General features: G+C 42.7%; 1 protein-coding gene across 1 annotated transcript in view; it reads right to left on the minus strand.

Annotated features, from left to right (window-relative positions):
* SEMA3E (semaphorin 3E) overlaps positions 1-21587 on the minus strand; it is a 267502-nt gene that overhangs the window by 36140 nt on the left and 209775 nt on the right. The window contains exons 8-13 of the mRNA XM_019509507.1: positions 20472-20586; positions 20070-20139; positions 17862-18006; positions 10024-10246; positions 5595-5686; positions 3863-3904 (exon numbers count right to left, since the gene is read on the minus strand). Of these exons, the coding sequence (XP_019365052.1) occupies positions 3863-3904; positions 5595-5686; positions 10024-10246; positions 17862-18006; positions 20070-20139; positions 20472-20586 (687 nt within the window). The remainder of the gene's footprint in view (positions 1-3862; positions 3905-5594; positions 5687-10023; positions 10247-17861; positions 18007-20069; positions 20140-20471; positions 20587-21587) is intronic.

Consider the following 21587-nt stretch of genomic DNA (forward strand, 5'->3'; position numbering starts at 1 on the left):
TCACTACTGCTGGAACCTGCTCAGTCCTTCTGCTGGGCCCAGGGATGTATGCAGTGGCTGGCCTGTGGCAGCTCGACCCTTCCTCTCCCACTCTCACAGCAGGTAGAGGTGAGGCACCTGCCTTAGGGGCTGCCACGGGCCAGTTGCTGCCTTTGCGTCTGGGCCGCAGGCTGCCAGACCAGGCTGCACTCCTGGGCTGCAGAGCCGGGTTAGACTGGGCTCTGGCAGTCCATTGCTTCCCTCCACTGCTGCCCCCATACCCCTGGCCCACAGCAGCCCACCCCAAGTGCTCAGTGTCACCACAAGCAGGCGGCAGGTGACAGATGTTTCACTTTCACCCACTGTGGTAGTTCGTTCCACTGCCACTGCCAGGAGAGGCAGGGGGGTGGGGAGATGTGCTGCAGCTGTAGTCTGCCTACAAATTGCAGCCTATTGTGAAATACCATCTCAGTCTGTCCCCAAACTCTGCTATTAGGCTTATTACCTATCTGACAATTTAGTTACCATGGTCACTGCAGAGGACAGGCACCCCTGCCCCCATCTGCTTCAGGTAACCCTGAATTGTAACCTGAGCTGGATACATTCCTGGGGGAGAGGGGAACCTGCTCCCTTTGCCTACATGACTGGCCTCACACACCTGGGTGGAGGGGCTTCAATTCCCTATTGTTCTAAGCCCAATGCCATCATGACTGGGAGTGGGGCTAGAGACCCTGTCAGTCTACCCAGCAACCAGTGATGCATTTCAAATTGGTTGGGTGATAGCCAACAACTGCTGGCCTTTATTGGATCAGGTAATGAGTTCATAAGATTTATATAAGATAAAGACTGCCCAGGAGGAGGAGCAGCAGCCATGATGAAAACACTGAGGGTAGTTGAACCTCAGCAGCTCTCTCTCTCAACACATGGATACCCTATGAACTCCCTGCCTCCCCAGGAAAGCTCTGTTAGTCTCTGGATGATACTTGTGAGTAAGCTACTTAAAATCTAAATAGATATATAGCCTGCAGTAACTCAGATGCCTGATCAAAGGCTACCATGCCACCATTTGCTCTAAGGTCTTTCTCTGATATTGCTCTACCCTGTACCCTATTCCAAACCTACTCCCTGTAATCAATAAAGTTTTCCTCTGTATCTAGTGTGGGAGACTTATTGGGAGAGGGTCTAGATTATGCCTTGGGGCCCCCTGGGTCCAGCTGACTAAGGGAGACCACTATTTGTGCATCAGAATAAGGGAAGCACCCCAGGTTCTTGCAGTGGGTCGAGTACCCTCTTCAGGTCTATAAAGGCTGTGTACCTCACGAGGCACAGAGACACTAACAGACCGAGACTCATGAGTGGTGGCAGCATGACCCCCGGGCTTGTGGGTGTGCTCCAAGAAGGGGGTCAGCCAGATGTGAGGCACCCCCAGGCGGGCACTTGAAACTTGGTAGGTGTTTGAGCGCAGTGAGATGGGAGGCTAAGTGTAGGAGCACCCCCCTACTAGCCCACCACATAGCCCCCATGTGGGGCTGGAGGTGGGAGGTGGTGGGCACTGACCTCCAGCCTGAGCCGTACTGCCGTAGCAGGAGGAGGCAGTAGTGAGTCAGGCTCCCCCACCTCCCATGCAGACCCAGCTTCCCCACCTCTTATGCAGCCAGGTCACTTCCTCCCTCCCTATGCCCTCCCTGCAGCCAGCTGGTTGCTCCTCAGAGGGACTCTGCTCAGGGCACCATGTCAGTGCCTCCACACTGCTGCCTGCAATGGGTGTTGGGGAATTAAACCCTCCTGCCCCTTCCCCTCAGGCTACTGGTATCTGACTGCTGGGACCCTGGATGCATGAGTGGAGCCTATCAGTGCTGATGCCACCCTACCCTGCTGATTAAAGCTCTGCTTCCCCTCAGGCTACTGGGGTCTGTCCCTACCCCTGCCCCTGCTTCTGCCGCTGGAGCAGTGAAGAGGGTGGGGGGTACTTTCCCTTCCAGGCAGACCCTGACTGGGGTCTCTGCAGGACAGGGTGGGGTTTTAAACCCCTTCCCAATCATACTCAAGCCTGCCTGCGAATGGCCATGCCCCTTCTCTCAGCTTAGTTTCCCTCCAGCTGAGGGCTTGCTCTAACACCCCTGGTCTTCTGGCCTGAGCCACTGTAGGCATGTATGTGCCTGTATTTCTGGGGTCAAACGTGAATGTTTATTCACTTGCAAATTGGTTCAATCTACACAGATTAAACTAACCTGCAAAGATTGAATCAATCCAGACTCCGGCTTTTTGAATGTCTGTCCCTAGCCTTAGTGTGGAACTGAGTGTGTGCCCTCAACACTGCTCTCAGTTAACTTGCTCAGGTGTGCTCACTGCTGCACTAAGGTAGCTACCTTGTCCTGTTTCTGCACTTGCAAAGCAGGGATGAATGGCTGGGATGTGTTTCATGGTAGCTGTCTCAAGCTTGACATGGAGACAATGTAAATATCCTCACAGAGTAATAGACTCCAAAGGAGAAGCATCTGGCTGTCACCTCTCATACAAACAGGTCATGTAGTTTCTCCAAGAAACTGAACTGAATAATAACCAGGACAGAGTGACTGAGGCACTAGCCCTGGGAACTGATTTAAAGGGGATGCTGGCCATATTCTGCAGTGCTGTTAACACCTTTTACCCCTACTCTTGTAAAGCCCCTGGAATTGAAGCACTGAACTGTTTTTACAAAAATATCTATTCTAATTTTGAAGACTCCAAGCTACTGGGAAGCTATTCACTTTCCTGGAAAGTTTTTTCCAGGGTTTAATTACTCCTAGTGTTAGGAAAATGCATCTCACTTAGAGGTTAAATTTATATAATTTTAACTTCTAGCCTGTGGGTCTAGTTATACCTTTTTCTGCAAGACTGAAAAGCTCCCAGTATTATTAGACAAACTACCCCTCAATGTTCTCTTGAATAAGCTAGAAAGGTTGAAGTCCTCAAGCCTCCAAGTCATGAATCATTTCTCTTTGGACACTCTCCAGGACTTTCACATCCTTTTTGAAAGGCAGACATATAGCTAGACACAGCATGCTAGTAGCCATCTTACCAGTTCTTCATGGGAGGCAAGACTGTTTCTTTTTCATACCAGGGTTGTACTGACCCTTTCTGTCATGGCAGGTCATGTTGAAGACATGACCACTAAGTCCTTTCCTGAGTCATGTATGTCCAAAGGAGTCTCTCCATCTGGTAGACAGAATATACACTTTTTTGTCCCTAAACACGCTCCCTGACATTCCATTGTATTTAAATTAAAACCTGTTTTATACCAGAGGTTTGAACTAAGATTTAGCCATCCTGTGTTAAAATGAAGATCAGGAGCCAGCTCAGGCTGGTGTGGAGGCTCCTACCTCAGTGCCTTCTGCAAAAGGATCAGTGAGGAAAAGCAAAGAGTTCTGTTGAGCAGGCAAACATTCAAAAACTCTCAAAATCCCCTAAGCTTCCCTAGCAGGGGGCTAATAAATATGTAGGTGGAGAGCACAAAGGAAGATCTTGCAGAGTAATTCCCTGGTGCCTGTGGCCAATCCTCTTATATTTATCAGCAACAAAGTTTTTCTTTAGTCTTCATGTTCCCCAGACTATTCCCTCGCTCCAATTATTATGCCAACAATTCATGTATCAGGTTGATTTTCCCTTGCCTTGAAATGGATGATACTGTGAACCCAAAAGATTTAAACAGCTTTTAACACTAGCTCTGAACAACCTAAATGTTTCAGAAACAGAGAAAGAAAAATTATAATTTTATATTAAAAATGATCATATGTTACTGAAGCGTCTCTCATTTCATGTGATGTACAGCTATGCACAGTTTAGAGCTTTGTCACATTTGAGTCATGCAATCATGGTGGTTCAAAGACATAAAAATACTTGCCCTCTTTGAAGAAATTTCCATAGAAATAATAGGAACTGGCACCTGGAAAAAAAAAATCACCTTTACTCTATATGGAGACCAAAAGAACTGCCTTGTTTATCATAGAGATCAATTTAACAGAAAGAGGAATTACTGGAGAATTTACTTATGTATACAGTTGTACTCAAGTATTTCTCCCTCCCCCAACACTATTTTATCAAGTCATTGTATCAAAGTAAAACTGATGAAATAGATGTTTTTGAGATCATTATTTTTAAACAGTGATGTGAAAAAATAGATATTTCATTCATAAAACAATATCAAACTCAAGCTGGAACACATTTGTTCCTATGCCAACCATAATGCTAGTCCATGCTTTCACTGATTTCTGTTGTCCTCCTTGGATAAGTACAGACAGTCAAAAGCCCTGAGGCTGAATTGATTCAATCTTTGCAGGTTAGTCTAAGTTGCGTAGATTGAACTGATAAGAAAGTGAACAGACATTCACTTTTGATTCTAGAAATGTAGCCACATGCCTGCAGTGGCCAAAGCCAGAAGCCGGGAGGCACTAGAGCATGCCTTCTTGCTCAGCTGGAGAAAAAAGCTTGGGAAAAGGCTAGCCCACCCACTCTGTGAAATGAATGTTTGTGAGGGAGGTGCAAAGCATCCCGGGATGCTGAGGGACTGTGAGTTAACTTGAATCTATAGGGGACAGAAGTTCAATAAATTGATTTAACCTAAATCAGTTATTCATGATACTACATCCATCCAGGTGCATCTTAAACTGGTTTTAGCCATTTTGAAAGCGTTTTATGTGCACTGAACTTCTGTTGTGTTACAAATTTGAACTGGTTTCCAATCACTTGTATCAATTTACATGCAATTTCTGTCTGTAGCCCTTTAGTATGGGCCTTTATAAGTCACAGAAGGCAGTGCAGATTAGGACACAGTGTTTCATCAGTGAATTCTTGCTCAGGAAAGCTTATGCATCTCTGATTCATTCGGCCTTCTCCTGACTTCAGAACTACCTCTCTGTAGTTTCTATATAACATATTTGTTATAGACAAAATTAACAGATCGTGAAATTTTTCCCTTTGTCTTCTGTTGAGATTTCTTGTGGCAATGGCAGAAGGTGGCTCCTAAGACCCTAAAAACTGGCCCCACTTAAGGAGCCAAATCCTGCAGTCCTACTATAGGAATGAAATAGGATTTCATTCCACCTACTTTACTACACATTAAAAATGATGATTATATTCTTTCTAAGGCAATAGAAAGTTTGTCTGTGTAAGGACTTAGGATTTGGCTCATGATAAGATATATTAAATCTTTTCCAGGCCATGAGTTTCTGAACCACTGGGTTTCCAGCAAACCTCCAATTTTGTATCTTCAATTACATTGAAGTGTAATTATGTCTATTTAGATGTTTAACAGCCCATATGGGGGGACACAATCAAGCAGTTAAACATTTCATTGGAAGTTAGTTGGCAAAATTGGAAGTTCTGGTTTAACATTTAAAGCATTAAGTGAAAGTCCTGATTTATTTTGGGGCATTCAAGATTTAGAATTCAATTCCAGTTTAAATGAACCTCTGCTTAAAATATGGATTTCCTGTGGAAAAAGAATGACTGTCTCATTAAGGAATTTCATTGCCCTTAGCTATTGCATTTCCATTCATACTACTAGGTTGTAAACATTTTAAGTCTGAGTACACCCCAGGCAGTTGTATATATGTTTCCTTCATAGAGTATTGTACCTTGAATACTTGAAGTTCTTCAAGAATCACTTCTTCCATTGATTCTGTGTCCTGGTTGTAAATTGTAATGACTTTCAACACAATCCCATTATCTGTAAGTAAATAAAAAGCACCTTAGAAGTTAAAATTGTTATTTGTTGGTTGACAAAGATCAGAATGTCTCCTTTGAAGTGAATACTGAATAGACGAAAAAATAACAATTGCAATAATGCTTATATATTGTTGATTGTATTGTCTGCATTGGATAGGCTTCTTGAACATAAAAATACACTTGTATCTGACTGGGAAAGTAAGACCTAGAGAGGTCTGGACCATACAACAAGTGAGTAGGATAAACAGGTTTCCAACAAGGTGTCTCTCAATTCCATGGTTAATAGTCCAGACCAGGAGTAGGCAACCCCTGGCAGAGGTGCCAAAGCGTGGTATATAGAAGCATTTTGCTTGGCACCTGCACCTTGGTGCAGTGGTGGGGAAAAGGCCAGGTTTGCACTGCCACAACAAGGATTGGGCCACTCATGACTCCCCTGCCATCTGTCCCTGGCACTCCGACAACTTATAAGTCAAGGTTGTGGGTGTTTTTGGCACTCTGTCCAAAAACATTGCTGACCCCTGGGCTTGACTAGTTGTTCCCAAAGCATAGGTCATGGACTACTTGTGATGCAAAAGTCTTCCTCCTATAGGTGGTCTTCAGCTGATCTATGCATTAGACTCCTCTCCTTTTCAATTAAAAGTGTGATAAGTACATAGAGGGCTATGACCATTCCTGAGGACTGGTAAGTGATCTCCTCAAAGTATTAATTAATAAATTGACACTTTGGTACAACAGCTGGGCTCCCTCACTTCAGTTTGGTCTTGTTCTGATTATTAGAGAACCTTTATTTTCCTGAAAGCTGCATGTTTGTCATCACCAATGGTACTTTCTGCTTCCTGTCTCCTGTTATTGTCACTCATCTCTGATTTACAGGGGGAAAAATTAACCTGACAACCAGCGAGGAAAAAGAATGTTCAGAGAGAGATCAAAGAGATGAACATAAAGAGGAGCCATTAAAGGGGGTCAGACACCACTCCTCAAAGAGAAAATGTTATCAAAGAGGTCCATTTTTTGAGAGAACAGTTAAAAGGATTCACTGTCAGGGGCTCAGATGTTCATAACTAAGTCCCCCTTATAATCCTGCTGACAGGCATGTTGTGGAATGTTATCCGTGTAGTTCAGACTTCCTCTTTGACAAGCCCTTCAAACCTATTCCAGCAATGCTAAGGAAACCTTCCATATATACAATAACTCCATGCATTAATGCTGTGCTACAAATGCTGGGTCCAGGTAGAGGAAGTTTGGGCCCCTCCATTATACTTTTGGCAAGAGCACCCCTGAGCTTTGAAAAGGGATGTTTTGCCAGAGTAAAGAGTGCAGAATTCAGCTAAAAGTTTCTGAGTCCAAGATTCCTGTGCTGTCACCCAAGAACAGACTTTAGAGTAAGCAGCAGAAAAATGCTAGTCCCGCAAAACACTTATGCACCTACCTAATGAGTGGTCTCACTGGCTTCAGCTTTGTTAGATCATAGGCTTCTTTACTTTTCTGGCTATGCCAGACACTCATATAGGTTTTAACCATAAATGCAAGTGTATAGTATAAAATATATTGTCAGCATTAGAAAATCCGTCATAGAAACCTACAATGACATACCCCGTGATGTGATACATTGTACCACATATTGGAACCAAAAGATTTAGGTAGAGAAAATCCCATTAATATAAAATAAGCTTTGTGATTCTCCTACATTATTTCTCTTATTGACTTTATACAGCAAAATGTGCTTTCCATCTAAATTTCACTAGTCAAGAAATAGCCCAGACTAAGTGCTTTTTTTTAGCAAAATGGCCATTAGTGCCCTTGTGTCAAGTAATCATAGAAATGATTATGATAAAATATGGAGGTTATTTTGCCTTTTTGGGTTATTTCCAGATGAGTCAGATATTACAAAAAATCAAGGGTATTGACAGGCTTTTCTGATATTTTATTAATTTCTTACATACACTGAGGCCTTAAAGGATAATTAATGGTCTTTGTGTCTGCTCAGATTTAGAATTATGCAGACTCATGACATATTTTCAAGTGGTCTTTTTCAGGCTTGCCTTATAGGTGATAAAGAAATCCACACAAAAGAGAAATAAGGAACATCAAGAAGTCAAAATTCATCTGGGGTGCCTGGCAGACTGGCAAATATTGGCAGAGCTCTGAAATTTTTTGGGGGTGGACCATGTTTGGGGCAGCTATTCCTTCCAGTAATTCTCTTAGGCAACACCCTGAGGCAGATCTGAAAACAGACTGCTTCTGTTAGCAAAGACAACTAAACCTAGGGTCCAAAGAGGTAGAAATGAAGTCAGCAGCTTGCACTGACATTTTGAAAATACACTAATTTCTCTTGGGTCCAGATCTCAATTTTGACACTGAGTTGGCATCCATGGGATCCACTAGGTGTTCTGCAATTTTGAAAAAACAGGTCACTTAATTAGCACCCAAATGTGAGTCTCCCATTTTTGAGGCTAGGGACAGAAGTTACACATAAACCAGTTTAAGTGATCAGAAAATGGTTTAAACCTATAACAGAACAGAAGCTTAGTACACATAAACCAGTTCCAAAATGGCTGAAACTGGTTTAAGATAAACCTGGTTGAATGTGGCATCAGACTTAACCGATTTAGGTAAAACAGGTTTATGAAACTTCTGTCTCAGACCTCTTCCTGGTTCAAGTTAAATCACAGTTCCCCAGCATCCCAGGATGCTTTGCAGTCCTGGGCTAGGCTGTGCTATCTGCTCCCTAGTCAGAGCAGTGAGGGCTGGCTGACAAGGGGGTGGCAAATCGCAGCCGGGTCTGCTTGGGGTGGAAGGGGGACAGCCCCTGCAAGACATTTTTTCACTGGAGTGGAGGGGATGGGTGTGTGGGCCATCAGGCTCAGGCAGAAGGGAGGGATTTAAATCCACTGATTTAAATCCCCTCTCCCACTGACACAGGACCGCAGCCATGGTCTCCTTGGCAGGGGTGCAGCAGCCCCTGCCAGGCTACCTCCCCACACACCACTGGAGCGGAGAAGGTCTGGGGAGAAAGTCTGGGAGGGACTGCCACCCCAGGCAAATCCCAGTTGGGGTCCAGGGCCAGGGAGTGGGTTTAAACCCCCTTCTGCACCCTGGGTCAATGTGCTGGTCCCAGGCTGGGGTGTGGCTATGCCCCCTCCTTTCCACTCAAGTGGGAAGTGGGGTACAGGGGGCAACAGCCTCAGAAGGACTGCTCCCTGCCCCCAAGACCCAGGCCCAGCACATTGATCTGGGGAAGGGGACCCCTTTCCTGGCCTGCACAGGACCCGGGGGGGGGGGGGGCAGCAGGGGGTGTCTTCGGGAAAGGAAGCTCTCTGAGACCATCTGCAGATTCTCCAAGAAGGACTTTCTGAATGCCTGGCTGTAAGGAGACACTCTGCCCTTACATAAAACTTATGCAAGGCTTTCTTTTGTCTTCTTGGTTTCTTACATTCCATTTTAATTCAGACTAAGCTGTGTGTGCTCTTACTGTGTTTTACTGGGATGTATCTTAGCTTAGGTGAAGATTTTTGGTTGTTCTTTGCTGTGTGCTTGACGTTTCAAATTGCTGTGTTTAATACATGGTCACTTCAGAGAAAGGACTATTCTCATTCAAGCTTTTATGAATTCAGTGCCACTACCTTTTTCCCCACCAACCCCCTCCTCAGCCTGGCAGGGGTTGCCCCTTCCTGCCAGAGCAGTGGGGAAAGAAGCCTGGCAGGCACTGCCCACTCACCCATGCAGATTGCAGCTAGGGTCCCATGTGGGCCAGGGAGGAGATTTAAACTCCCACTCTCCAGTGTGATATCCCGGGGCTGGGGTCTGGCCATGCCCCTTCTGCTCCAGGAGGGAGCAGGGAAAAGCCTTGGAGCAGAGGCTGGGAGGCATGCTCTAGTGCCACCCAGCTTCTGGCCTGGGCCACTGCATTTCTTGAATCAAAAGTGAATGTCTGTTCACTTGCTTCTCAGCTTAGATTAACCTGCAAAACCTGAATCGATTCAGCGTTGGGCTTTTTGACTGTCTGTACTTAGCCTCAAAATCTGAGTTCTAGGGTATAATCCTTCTTTCTCAACACTTTTTAATATGTTTTATACAGATCTGCTTTGTAACAAAATCTCTCACCCTCTCTTTGTCTTAGTTTCACCATTCATGAACTGGGTATTTATAATGCTTTCTCTCATTTGCAAGTCTTTTGATTATTTTACAGATGAAATGTACTATGCAAGTATAAAGTATGATTATCTATTAAACTATGTTGCTTTGATGATTCTCAAGAATACAATGCTTAATCCTGGACAGATATCAGTGTTGTTGAAAATGGGATAAAAAGGGTACAGTGCTACCTTTCTTATTTACCTGTGCCAATAAACAAGACGTCATATTGTCCGTCTTCAGCTTCCACTCTGTCCACTGCTATTTGTTTGAGATTATACTTCCCATCTGTTTTAACCAATATTGGCCTTTTATGAACTGGCCGGACAGGCTGATACATCAGTGGATGGCTTCTCACAAAACGGACAGCTTCGTCAGGATAGTCTTTGGTGGTACTATAGAGACCACCATTCACTTTGCTGGCACACTGCACAAACACAAAACAGGTGGGTTATAGACATGGGTGGTTTTTGTTAATACTGACATAGATACTGAATGAGGGTACTGATTGCCAGAAGTCACAGCATGAAGAAGAGCATGGAAATGCTTGAGACTTTAGGGATTAAAGAGGAGTCTGCTTCATGATCACTAATTGGAACCATTTATAATCTGGTTGACTGAAAAATCCAAATAAATGGTGCTGGATTTATAATGAGAAGTGGGAAAGGGAATGATCTAGCTGTCCAGGGCCTTCAGATAGACTCAGTCTCTCCTCAAATGAATGTTAATGGGAGTTTACTCATTTCTTTCTCACAGAAACATATGATTCAACCTCAAATATTTATGTCAGATCAGAGGCAGTTACACTCCGTTACACACAGATACTGTGGTAATACTCAAAATTTAGTGTATCTACCTGTGCATGTGCATGCCGGGGGGAAAAAGACATACATGTGCACGCGCACACACACATACACACACACACTGTGGATGTACTGCATAATGTATGCATACAAACCCACATGTACAAGAATGCTCATCTGCCCTCACACTTGTATACAAACCCTCTTTTATAAGAATTTTTCCAGAGAATCCTAAAATTTTCATTATGATTTCCATAAATTATTGATCCAATGTCTTCAGCTGATCAAATTATTCAAACATTTTTTTTAAAAAGCAATGGTTTTTATTACAAAACTTTTCATTTCAGTGAAAATGTGGTATACAAACATCTTAGACTTTCACGGAGAAAATAGGGCTTCTTTCCTAACCATTTTTTTAAACTGAAAATGGTCAACCATGTTTTCCATCTATCAAAAACCATTAGAGAAATACATGCCCTACTCAATGCTGCTGGCCACATAAAATGAGCAGAAAAGGAATGTTTGGTATCAGTCTTCAATTCATGTAGACTGCAAAATGTACAAGCACAGTTCAAAATTAAGCCACCTTTAGCACCAGTAATTCTTGATCTCAAAAATCTTACAGTGTTATATGCGATTATAATATTCAGCTCATAATGCCAATATTACATATAACAGCTCAGCCTGAAATCCAAGTGTTACCCAAGATCAACCTGTCATATTGCAAAGCAAATACACTTTAGGTTAAAGATTGAAAGAAATGTACTGTTTGAATTAGATGTACTAATAGGGTTAAATGGATGTTTTATACAAAAAAACCCTTAAATTTAAATATTTTGTGAAGAATAGGATATAGTATTTCCTAACCTAACTTAGATGCTTCATTTCAAATTTGCCTCATGATCACTAATTGAAACCATTTATGATCAAACTGGAAATACTTCAGTAACCATTCACTTCCTCCAAATCTCCATAAGATACTGTGGTTTTAAGAAGCATGTCAAGCAAAGCCACAGTAGCAGGCTCTCCCTATTTAAATTGGATTTCCAATCAATAAAATGAAAGAAAATACTCTTTATGTTTACTGGAAACAGTAATTTTAAACTTGTGGTCAACTATAATTGACAATAACAAAACCCTGCACTTGTCAAACAGGGCAATGTTTATTTCCACTTTTCTGGGCTTGGCTACAGGCAAGTATTTTTTCAGTGTTGACTTTGAAGTAATTGTCTAATCAACCTAGTGATGGAATTTCACTGGCTGTTTGCAATAAGGGGAAAGAGCATAAGTTTTAAGACAAGCTAAACCTCTGCTTTCCCTGGACCGCACAGCACAGTGCATAGGCAGTGCCAAGTTCTTTTTCAAAGTTCCAGTTTGGGAATGATTTGGTAAAAATAATCCTTTGCAGGATTTTCTTTTTCATTAAGCAAAATAAGGCAATCTAGAAAGCAAACAATAGATGCAGCTACCGCCGAAGCCTACTACCACCATTTCTGAAATAGTCGACATCATTCTCCTAAGTACCACCGTATCACTCATGGGCTCAATAGATTACACAGCCTGGTTGTACTCATGACAGTAGCAATATTGGAGGACTTTACAGACCATAGAGTCTGTCAGAACTAGTGTGGGTCTACCAAATATGTGAGTTCTGAGTTTATTTCATTTTTAACTGCTTTTTCTCCTTTCCTTTTAGTCACCCTCTAGGCCCATCCAACAGTTGAAATTGATGGAAGGTGATTCACAGAGGTGAGGAGTGGGAGTAGTACTTTTTTCACTCTATGCCACACTGTCGGCATCTACATGAGATGCTTTACTGTGCAGTTGACTAATTAGCTCCGCAATAAAGTGTCAACTTCTACATGTGCAACACTATTAGACTGTAGTAAGCTAATTAACGCCACAATAGGATAGTACTGCCCAACACAAGTTACTTATTCTGCCAAAATGCATGTGTAGACAGTGACCGGGGCTGGCTAGGGCCCTAGTGTGCTACAACATGGGGGCTGCCTGCTGGCTAGCTCCATATTGTAGCACCCTCATGCCCCAACCAGCCCTTCTGCAGCGTACTGAGTTGGGTCGGAAAAACTCTGGGTTGGCAGACTAACCCCCCCAGGTCTCCTGTCAGCTAGAGTTGTGCTGCCCCAGCTCACCATGCTGCAGGCCTGGGAGTACATGTAAATGCTGAGCCCTGGAGCAATGAACTCCAGCACAAACTGTATCCACTCAGATTGAGCAGAAAGTTGGCAATGTGCAGAGACTGTGAACCACAAACCTGTTCTTGACAAGTTATATATTACACAATTAACTGGTTAATTGCACAAGGAATTTAAATAAGCCACAAGTGCAAAGTAATTATCACAACACAAAAGTGACTATCCAGCTATAAAGTTAGTGCTTCACAATGTGTAACAACTCTATATTTGGTTTCTATCCAGCTTTAATGTGAACGTGTAGCACAGTTCTAAGGTAATAAGTAGTCAAAAATGGGTGACTGGGTGAATTGTCAGCTAGCTGAAGATAGATCTGCCAACTCCTCCATCACCACCTGTGCCCTCCAGCCCAGGGAGGTCATAAGATTCTGTGAACTGGAGCTCAGGATATCTGAGCTCTACTCCTGGCTCTAGCACTGACTTGCCATTGGGGAATCTCTTGCCCTTCATTTTCTTGCCTGAACCATTTAAAGTTTAAGTCTATAAGGGCAAGGATAGTCTCATATTTATTTTACTAAATCCCTAGCATGAGAGCAGCCCAATGGGCCACTAGAATAGCCCATGTGGGATACTGAAATAATAACAGTGGCATGTCAAGGGTGTATCAAGTTAAAACAAAGCAACCTTGGCCAGTCCCTCCATCACCGTCCTGATCTCTGGTGCTAAGTAGCTGAGGATTTAGCTCAAAATTTTTATCTTTTTCCCCCATTCATCCAGCTTGGTGCTTGTAACTCACCTAGACATAAGTACAGTTAGATTGTCACATTTATTTCAAAGGACTCCTACTAGAAACACAGACACTAAAGTTGAATTCCTGCAGTTTTAGTCAGTTCTAAGTTAGGCATGCAAGGTGCTTTGCTGTCTGAGAAAAGAAATGAATAAAAACTCAGAATTTGGGCCATGAGGAACAGCTCAGAAAAATCTAATCATTGTGAAATGTTTTACAGTTAGTATGCAGTGCATTTTCATCTCCTTTTAATTTTCTAGGATTCTGTAACAATCATTAGGGCCGTGTGAGGCTTCAGACCGTGTTGCAGATCTGGAGAAGCTTCGGACATTTTGGTGTTGAAAGCAGCATGCCCAGAACAAAGTGTTGGCTTCATTAGGCATTCTGAAGAGCTTCCCCCCAAGCTCCTGCACCTTCCAACTTGAAACTTGGCAAGCTTTGTGGCCTCACCAGGGGCTACCACCCCTGCAGCTTTCACCCCATTGCACCTTAACACACACAGGGTCACCCATGTCACAAGTTTTGCCTGTCAGCAGCTTGAGGTGCAGTTCCCCCCAAACCCCTGCACCTTTCACCTCAAAACCTGTCAGGCTTTGTGGCCTCCCCGGGTCTTCTACCCCTAGTTTTCACCCCCCTGTGTTATAACAAATAGACGTGACATGAGTTTTGCTTTCAAGAATTTGAGGTGCAGTTCCCCCCAAAACCCTGCACAGACCTTCTTGAAACTTGGCAGACTTCATGATCTCAGCAGAGGCTACAACTTCCGAAAAGTTCATCCAAATCAGACAAGAAACAACAAAGTTATAAATATTTCATTGGTTCCCCATTATACCCTATGGCTGGATCTCTGAGGCGGCTCCAAAGCTTCGGAGCAGCTTCAGCCGGTTCAAAGTGGAAAACCAGTTCAGAGCTCTGGATCGGATCCCTGGCATCTGAAGCTGCTGGATCCAAAGCCGGATTGAATAGCTGCCTATTTGCACAGGCCTAACAAGCATAATTTCTCATAGTAAAGAAACACAAAGAAAATTGATTATTTCCTCTTCTTTCCATTGTCTGACTGAAAAAATGGCATGCTACATACCAGTTCTTCTACCTGTCTTATTACCAATGAATTAATTTAATAGAATCATAGAGAAGCAGGGCTGGAAGGGACCTCAGAGGTCAGCTAGTCCAACCTCCTACTTGAGGCAGGAGCACCTCAATCCAAACCATCCTATACAATCCATAATCTATACTCCAGATAAGATTACCATCAACCCTAACACAGCACGTCTAGCACCCTAACCTGCCACAGGTAAAGCATGCCACAGGGAACCATGGCAGCCAATGTCTTGCTTCTATGAAATATTGTCAATATGTGCTTAAGAAATCCTGAGTAGAGGATTGCTATGTGCACCATCCTTCCCCTGCAGAGGAAGACAAAAACTACCACATATGTACCAATCTGACTATGGCAATTGGTGTGGCCCTGACTGGAAAGGCAAGACCCTCTAGCTAGGAGCATTGGCACCCCACAGTCAAAGAAATCCTCAACCTCAGCTGTAACCAACACCCAATGCTTCTGAAGGGAGGCTTAAAAACACTCTGATATGATGCAGAATAAAATGGTGCTGGAGGGGTAGGGGGGCTGGAGCAACCATCTAAGTCCAGAAGCATGGCATATACCCAAGGTAGAACATAGGCATAGCTATACCTGGATCATCCCCAATCAGTGGCTGCCCAACCTCTTCTTGAACACCTTCAGTGATGGGGAGTCCACACCTTCCCTAGGCAGTCTATCCCACTGCCTCACTGTTCTAACAGTGAAGAAATTTTTCTGGATATCCAATCTAAACTTACTTTGCTGCAACTGCAAGCCATTGGTCTGAACCCTCCTCTTGGCAGCAAGGCAGGAAAGGTGATTTCAAGTATTCAAGCCTGCTATTATGTCCTCCTTCAGTGCTCTTTCTGCATGCTGAACATGCCTAACTCTTGCAGCCTCTTCTCATATGGTCCTCGATCATCTTTACTGCCTGTCTCCAGACCCTCTCTAACTTTTCCATGTCCTTTTTAAAATTTGGAGCCCAGAACTGCATGCACAACTCCAGATGAAGACAAGCCAGTGGTGAGTACAGAGACACTATCACCTCCCATGTTTTGAACCTAATGCTTCTGTTGATGCATCCCAAACCTGTATTTGCTTTTTGAGTCACTGCATCAATCTGCAAACTCATATTGAGTCTGTGGTCCACCAAGACTCCTAAGTCCTTTCCCACAGTGCTGCCATCCAGCCAGATGTCATTTTATATTTGTGTTTTTGATTATTCCTCCTAAGGTGCAGCACCTTGCATTTGTCTGCACTGAACCCTATTAGCCCAATTTTGCAACCTGTCAAGATCCTTCTGAATTGCACTCACATCCTCCAATATGTTTGCAATCCTTCTCAGTTTTATGATGTCTTCAAATGTCAGCATCCAAATCAATAAATAAGTTGAACAGCACCAGGCCCAGGTCAGACCCCTATACTTCCTGCCATTTTGATGTGGACTGCTTACTAAGTACACTTTGCTTGAGGCTATTCAGCCAGTTTTCTGTTCACCTGGTAGTAGTTTTATCGAGCCCATATTTCTCCAATGTATGAGAAGGTTTTTGCTGGACCTTATCAAAAGGCTTGCTGAAGTTCAGTTTTGCTATGTCCACAGCATTCCCTTCATCCACCCAAGTAGTTACTTTGTCAAAGAAGGAGATCGAGTTTATCTGACATGATTTCTTTTTTATAAATCCATGCTTTCCTTCTCCAAATTTAATCTCTGGCTTCTCCCTAGACCTAACAAACAAGAAACGAGCCCTGTGACTTTGCTATAACAGTTGCTGCAGTGATGGTTTACTGGTCAAGGTGGTATACATCTCATTTAAAGTGTTCATAGCCAACATAATCACTTTAGGGGAGCATCTTGTATTGTATTTTGTCTTGTGTCTCTTGCTACAAGACACACAAAGGAAGCCAGCAGTCACTGAAAATTAGACAGGTCATGAATTTGAAATTATACTGTAGGCAACAACGCTATATTGGTATAAACTAGGTAAGCTAACAGGCCTTTTCACCTCTCATTTTTGTGATTCTGTGATGAATGAAATGCATACAGAGTTTATTTATGTATATGACTGCTTTTAGTAAAAAGAATATTGATTTGGAAAGCAAAGGAAAAGCAAGGCTATGAATAATGCTGCAGAAAACTGTTTACTTCTTTACTGGTAAGCTCAGGAGAGAAAACCTTTAGGCCATTAAAAAACAAAGGTGAAATTTCAAAGTGAGGCATAGCTATATAGATCTTCCAGATGTCACTGGGCCTCACATAGCCACAAATCTGCTTCAGGTTGACATTTTAGAGGAAAGACCATTGTTGAGGCTAACATGAAGTGTCCAGTTGTTACATACTGTAGTCACATTGACTTCAATACAGATGCACCTAATTTACACCAGAGGGAGTGAAAGAAGAAGCAGGTCTTTGGTAACCCTGGACCTGCAAAATACTGAGAACTTTCTGCAATGTTTTGTGCACCCTCAACATACATTAACATAAAGAGAATACAAAAGTTATGAGACCTGAGGCCCTCAGACTTGGATGTGGTCAGATCCTATGGAAATGAGAGCTATTTAGAGACAGAGAGAAATAGAGAGACAGAAGCTGTGAAGAAACATCATTCTCATTGCAGTGGGAGCATAGAAGATCCCTTTTAAAAGTCTAGCTATACACCAAGTTTACATCTTGGGTCAGCAACCCTGGGATTTTCATGCAGGGCTCTCAGCAGTCAGGTTGCAGAAATCCTAACTCTTTTCAAGTTTTTTTGAGCTTATCTCATCTCTCTTCTTCTATGGCAGATAAATTATATATTGGCTTGCTAGGAAACACAGCAAGGACAAAAGACCCTTGAGTACAATAGATTCTATAGCAAATGGGTTAAATACCAAATTACACAATTTTCTGCATCAATTTATGGATAGGCTACTGTCATTTCCTTTCCTGTATTGACACTGTGCCAGATTTTTAAAAGTATCAAGGTAAAGTTGCTGCTAGGTGCCTAGCTGGGTTTTCAAAAATCCATCTAACGCTCATTGATTACCACTGAGGAAAATATGTCATTGGAAAATTTACTGCTGAGTCATTTTAGAAATTTCCAAAAGCTGCGGGTTGCTAGTTATTACCTCTGTCATCCTCATTATGAAGGTATGCACACTCCTATCAGCCTATTTTGTTTCTTTGCAACCTGACTTAGATTGATGTAACTGTAGAAAAAAAGGTGTTTCATTTTACTTACCGAACCGGGCCTGGGATAGGGTACTTTTCCTTCGTAAAGAGCCCAGTGGTATTCAGGTCCCTCTTTATGAGCATATGGGCCATTGAAAGCTGCTCGGATACTAGCTATATGGTAGACACATATAGCATATCCTCTGAATATATTGCTGTGAAATAAAAATCAGAAGTGAAGTAGGAGCAGACAAAGCATGGAATCAGGATAGCTCTAGTCCCAGAAGCTATGGGGGAGCAAAGTTAAACTTCTGGCCTGCTCACAAGAGCTACCAAATGCCATGCTGGACAAAGAAATAAGATCCCTAATTCAGTGGCAGGGGGGAGTTGCTCCCCTGTCTTCACCCTTTCTTCTTCACCGCAAACAGTTAGCTGCTAGGTCCTGAGAGCCACTCTTACATTGCCGACTGCCTTTTGGCACATAGTCCAAACCTGTAGCCTCTGTACTAGCAGTTAGCTTATCTCCTTCAGCTCCCCGCAAGCATCAGTTCCAGCACCACTTGCTCCCCCCATCCCATACTTTAATCAGTGGCTGGGGCTCACCTACTAGCTCTGCCCAGGTCCCTAGTTATGCTAATGGAATTCAGCATAGTTACCAAAACCTGGCAAATCTATGCTTGCTGGCAGTGTGTCCCAACTCAGCCATTCCCCAACAAGACCCATCAAGCCACCCCCACAGGTACCCATTTCAGCTGGAAGCCAGCTTGTGAACACACTCCAGGCACTCTCTGCAGCTGCTCTTCTGACCTTGGTCTTTGGAGTCTGTTAGGTCAGTCCTTGGAGTGACCTCACCAGAGTATGTCTTGGTTTGGAGTCTGCCTGTGCACATGGGTAGGTAAGGCACTCTCAAGAATGGCTCAGCTGGGACCTAAAAGTGCTGTAGTTTGAAAAGCCCCAGGCCCAGCACTGGTATGCTCTCCTAACTGCTCTGAGGTGGCTAAATTGCCCCATTTGGGGGAGTTGGCATACGTAGAGTCAGAGTAAATGGATAGGCCAAAATTTACCGGAGCACAGAATGGAGACAGTACAGGCAGACTCAGAGGGTCTTGTTACACCTTAAGCTGTGAACTGCTCAGACATTGATCAGCTTAGTGCTAGCTTGGAGTTGGGAGCAGGCACACCTTCAACTTGAGCGGCACATCTGGGGAGAGTGGCCACACTTCAGTGGAAAAGGAGCTGGGTAGTGCAGATCCAGAGACAATCCTGCCCTGGAGTGATGTAACTTTGAGCTGTGTAACAAGTGTTTTAAGTTACTTTAAGGTGTTAACATGTGGACAATCCAGGGGTTAGGAGTTCCAGGAGCTACCCAAAATTACTGTGTAACATCCTCTTCCACATGTTTGCTGCCTAAATGGATTTAAGTATGGAAGCATGATCCTATTCCACCCTGCTCAATATCTGAAAACCATTACCAAATCTGTTGCTGTTATACACTATCATCTTTGTCTTAATAGAAAGTCACAAAACCAGGGAGCAGGAGGAGGATGCATCCACCTTTGTATTGACTGATTTTCAGGGACTCTAGCAGGGTGGAACAGTATTGTGTTTAGGCATCTAACATGTAGAACAATGTCAGGCCCTAAATGAATTGTCAAAGGTCATACAAGATGTCTGTAAGAAAACAGACCCCAGGACTTCATATTTTCATTAGTGCTCTCTCCAAGCTTTTTCCTACACCAGTGGTTCTCAACCTTCTTAGACTCAAGGCTACCCTTATTAGACTCAAGATACCCCTTAGAAAATGCCAATTTTAGCTTTGACTCTTTTTCTTGACTAAGAAAAAATAATTGAGCAGTTCTGCTGCAGAGAACTGAAAGAGATCACACCAGGTCAGAATATTTTTGAACTTGTGGTTTCCTATTTAAAATCAGTGGGTTTATCCTGTGACTTGTATGGGGGTATTTGCATAACAGCTAATATTACACATTGACCTGGTACAGAATCATTGTTTTCCTTGTTTCTGATTCAGGGCCTGTGAGGATGATCCATTGCCAACACAAGTCAACCAGAGTCTTTCTACTGAGAAAGCTATATGGGCTTTCAGTAAAGCTTTGCTGTTTTTAAGTTAGAAAGGAAGGGTCCTGGACTGCATAGACATTATATAGTTCACTCAGAGTGTACATATTTGCTACATCGTCTATACCCAAAGCTATTTCCCTTGGTTCCAAATGCAATTACAAATATGATGCTGTTGCTGACATCGTTCCTAATTGCTTACCTTGTTGTGTTAAAGAGTCCAAATATCACTGGATTTTTGCTATCCCGTGTGTGTAGCAAAAACACATCCTCTGTAAAATAAATATAAAGGTTGGGTATTGTTAGTTTACTTTCTCAGTCCCGAAAGAGAAAAAAAATCACTGCTTATTAAGAGTATAAGCTAATATTTTCTATAGACATAACTTAATTTTATACAGATTTAGAAACATTGTATAGAAATCTTACAATACGTAAAAGTGTAATTAATGATAGTACTCAATATGTATATAACGTTTCATAGGCTTTGGAATCAGCAACAAGCATTTCCTGTTAGTGATTATATTTGAGGGTAAAAGGGATTAGCATAAGGTTTACATTCTATAAAAGGGTTGTGGGGAGTGGGGGGTTGTGCTCTATGATATACCTAATTCATCAAAATGTGTATCAATTCCATTCTTTCCTGGCACAGAGCAGATCAGTCTGGTTTTGAGGAAAGTGCTCCATTTATTCACCAGCATTCGCTGTCCTCCCATATCATTCTGTGCAAAGACAAACAAAAGCTAATGCTAATTAGGATGAATAATTCTAGATTAACAATATGTTGAATTGCCCTCTCATCATAACTTTTAATGTCAAAGGCATGTAATTTCAAACCACAAATCAACCACTCCACTTGTGTTATTATTTTGGAGTCAGTCCTTAGTACGCAATCAAACCCATTTCTCGTTAAAAGCTGTGGGTTTGTAAGGATGTTTAGTTAAATACTGGGTCTACAACTAGTTTTAACTGTTGCATACCCTTAAATGTATTTCTAATATGTTAGAATGAATATTTGGCGTATCAAGTAACCTTATCTTAGGAACTGAATGCAGGGCTGGATCAACTAACTTGGAGACTGAAGCCCTCAACCCCACGGATACAGCTGAAGCAAATTAACTGCAAACTTCTGCACAGTGCCTTGCAAACTGCATGAACATCAATGAGAAGGCTACTTTTAGACTGTAGGATTTAGTGCACTCTTCCTGCTTCTGGCTGCTTTATTTCTCCTGTTGGGATTGCCAGCCAGGGTGCCAAAGAGTCCTAATTAGTCATAGTAATATAACCAACCCCACTAGCATTTTTCATAGTGATACAGACCATTCATTTCTACTCCATGATCTTGTGTCAAATGCTCTTTAGTTGAGTTGTACAAACGATTTTATACTCCTGCCCCGGTCAAACAAAACGTATTGCTTTCTTTAGTGTCACACTGAGATTTTAGGAACATTTGAACTCAAGACAGTGAAATTACAAGGATTGGCTGCCATACAAAACAAGGAAACAGAAAAAAAATCTCCTATGAAGACTGAAAATTGACACAACTGAGTTTTCAATGGTTCTTTTGATTATTGCTCTCTCTTTTGTCTTTTTATTTCTTATTTTTTGATTTACAAAACCAAGGAAAAGATCTCCAGATTCAGATCCAGATGAATAAGATTTATATGTATGGAGCAGGTCTGGGGGATTTTGATTTGACCCACTGTACAGATCAAAAATTCAG

Source organism: Gavialis gangeticus, unplaced genomic scaffold (assembly GCF_001723915.1).
Source record: "Gavialis gangeticus isolate Ggan-Ray unplaced genomic scaffold, GavGan_comp1, whole genome shotgun sequence".
NCBI classification, from domain to species: domain Eukaryota; kingdom Metazoa; phylum Chordata; order Crocodylia; family Gavialidae; genus Gavialis; species Gavialis gangeticus.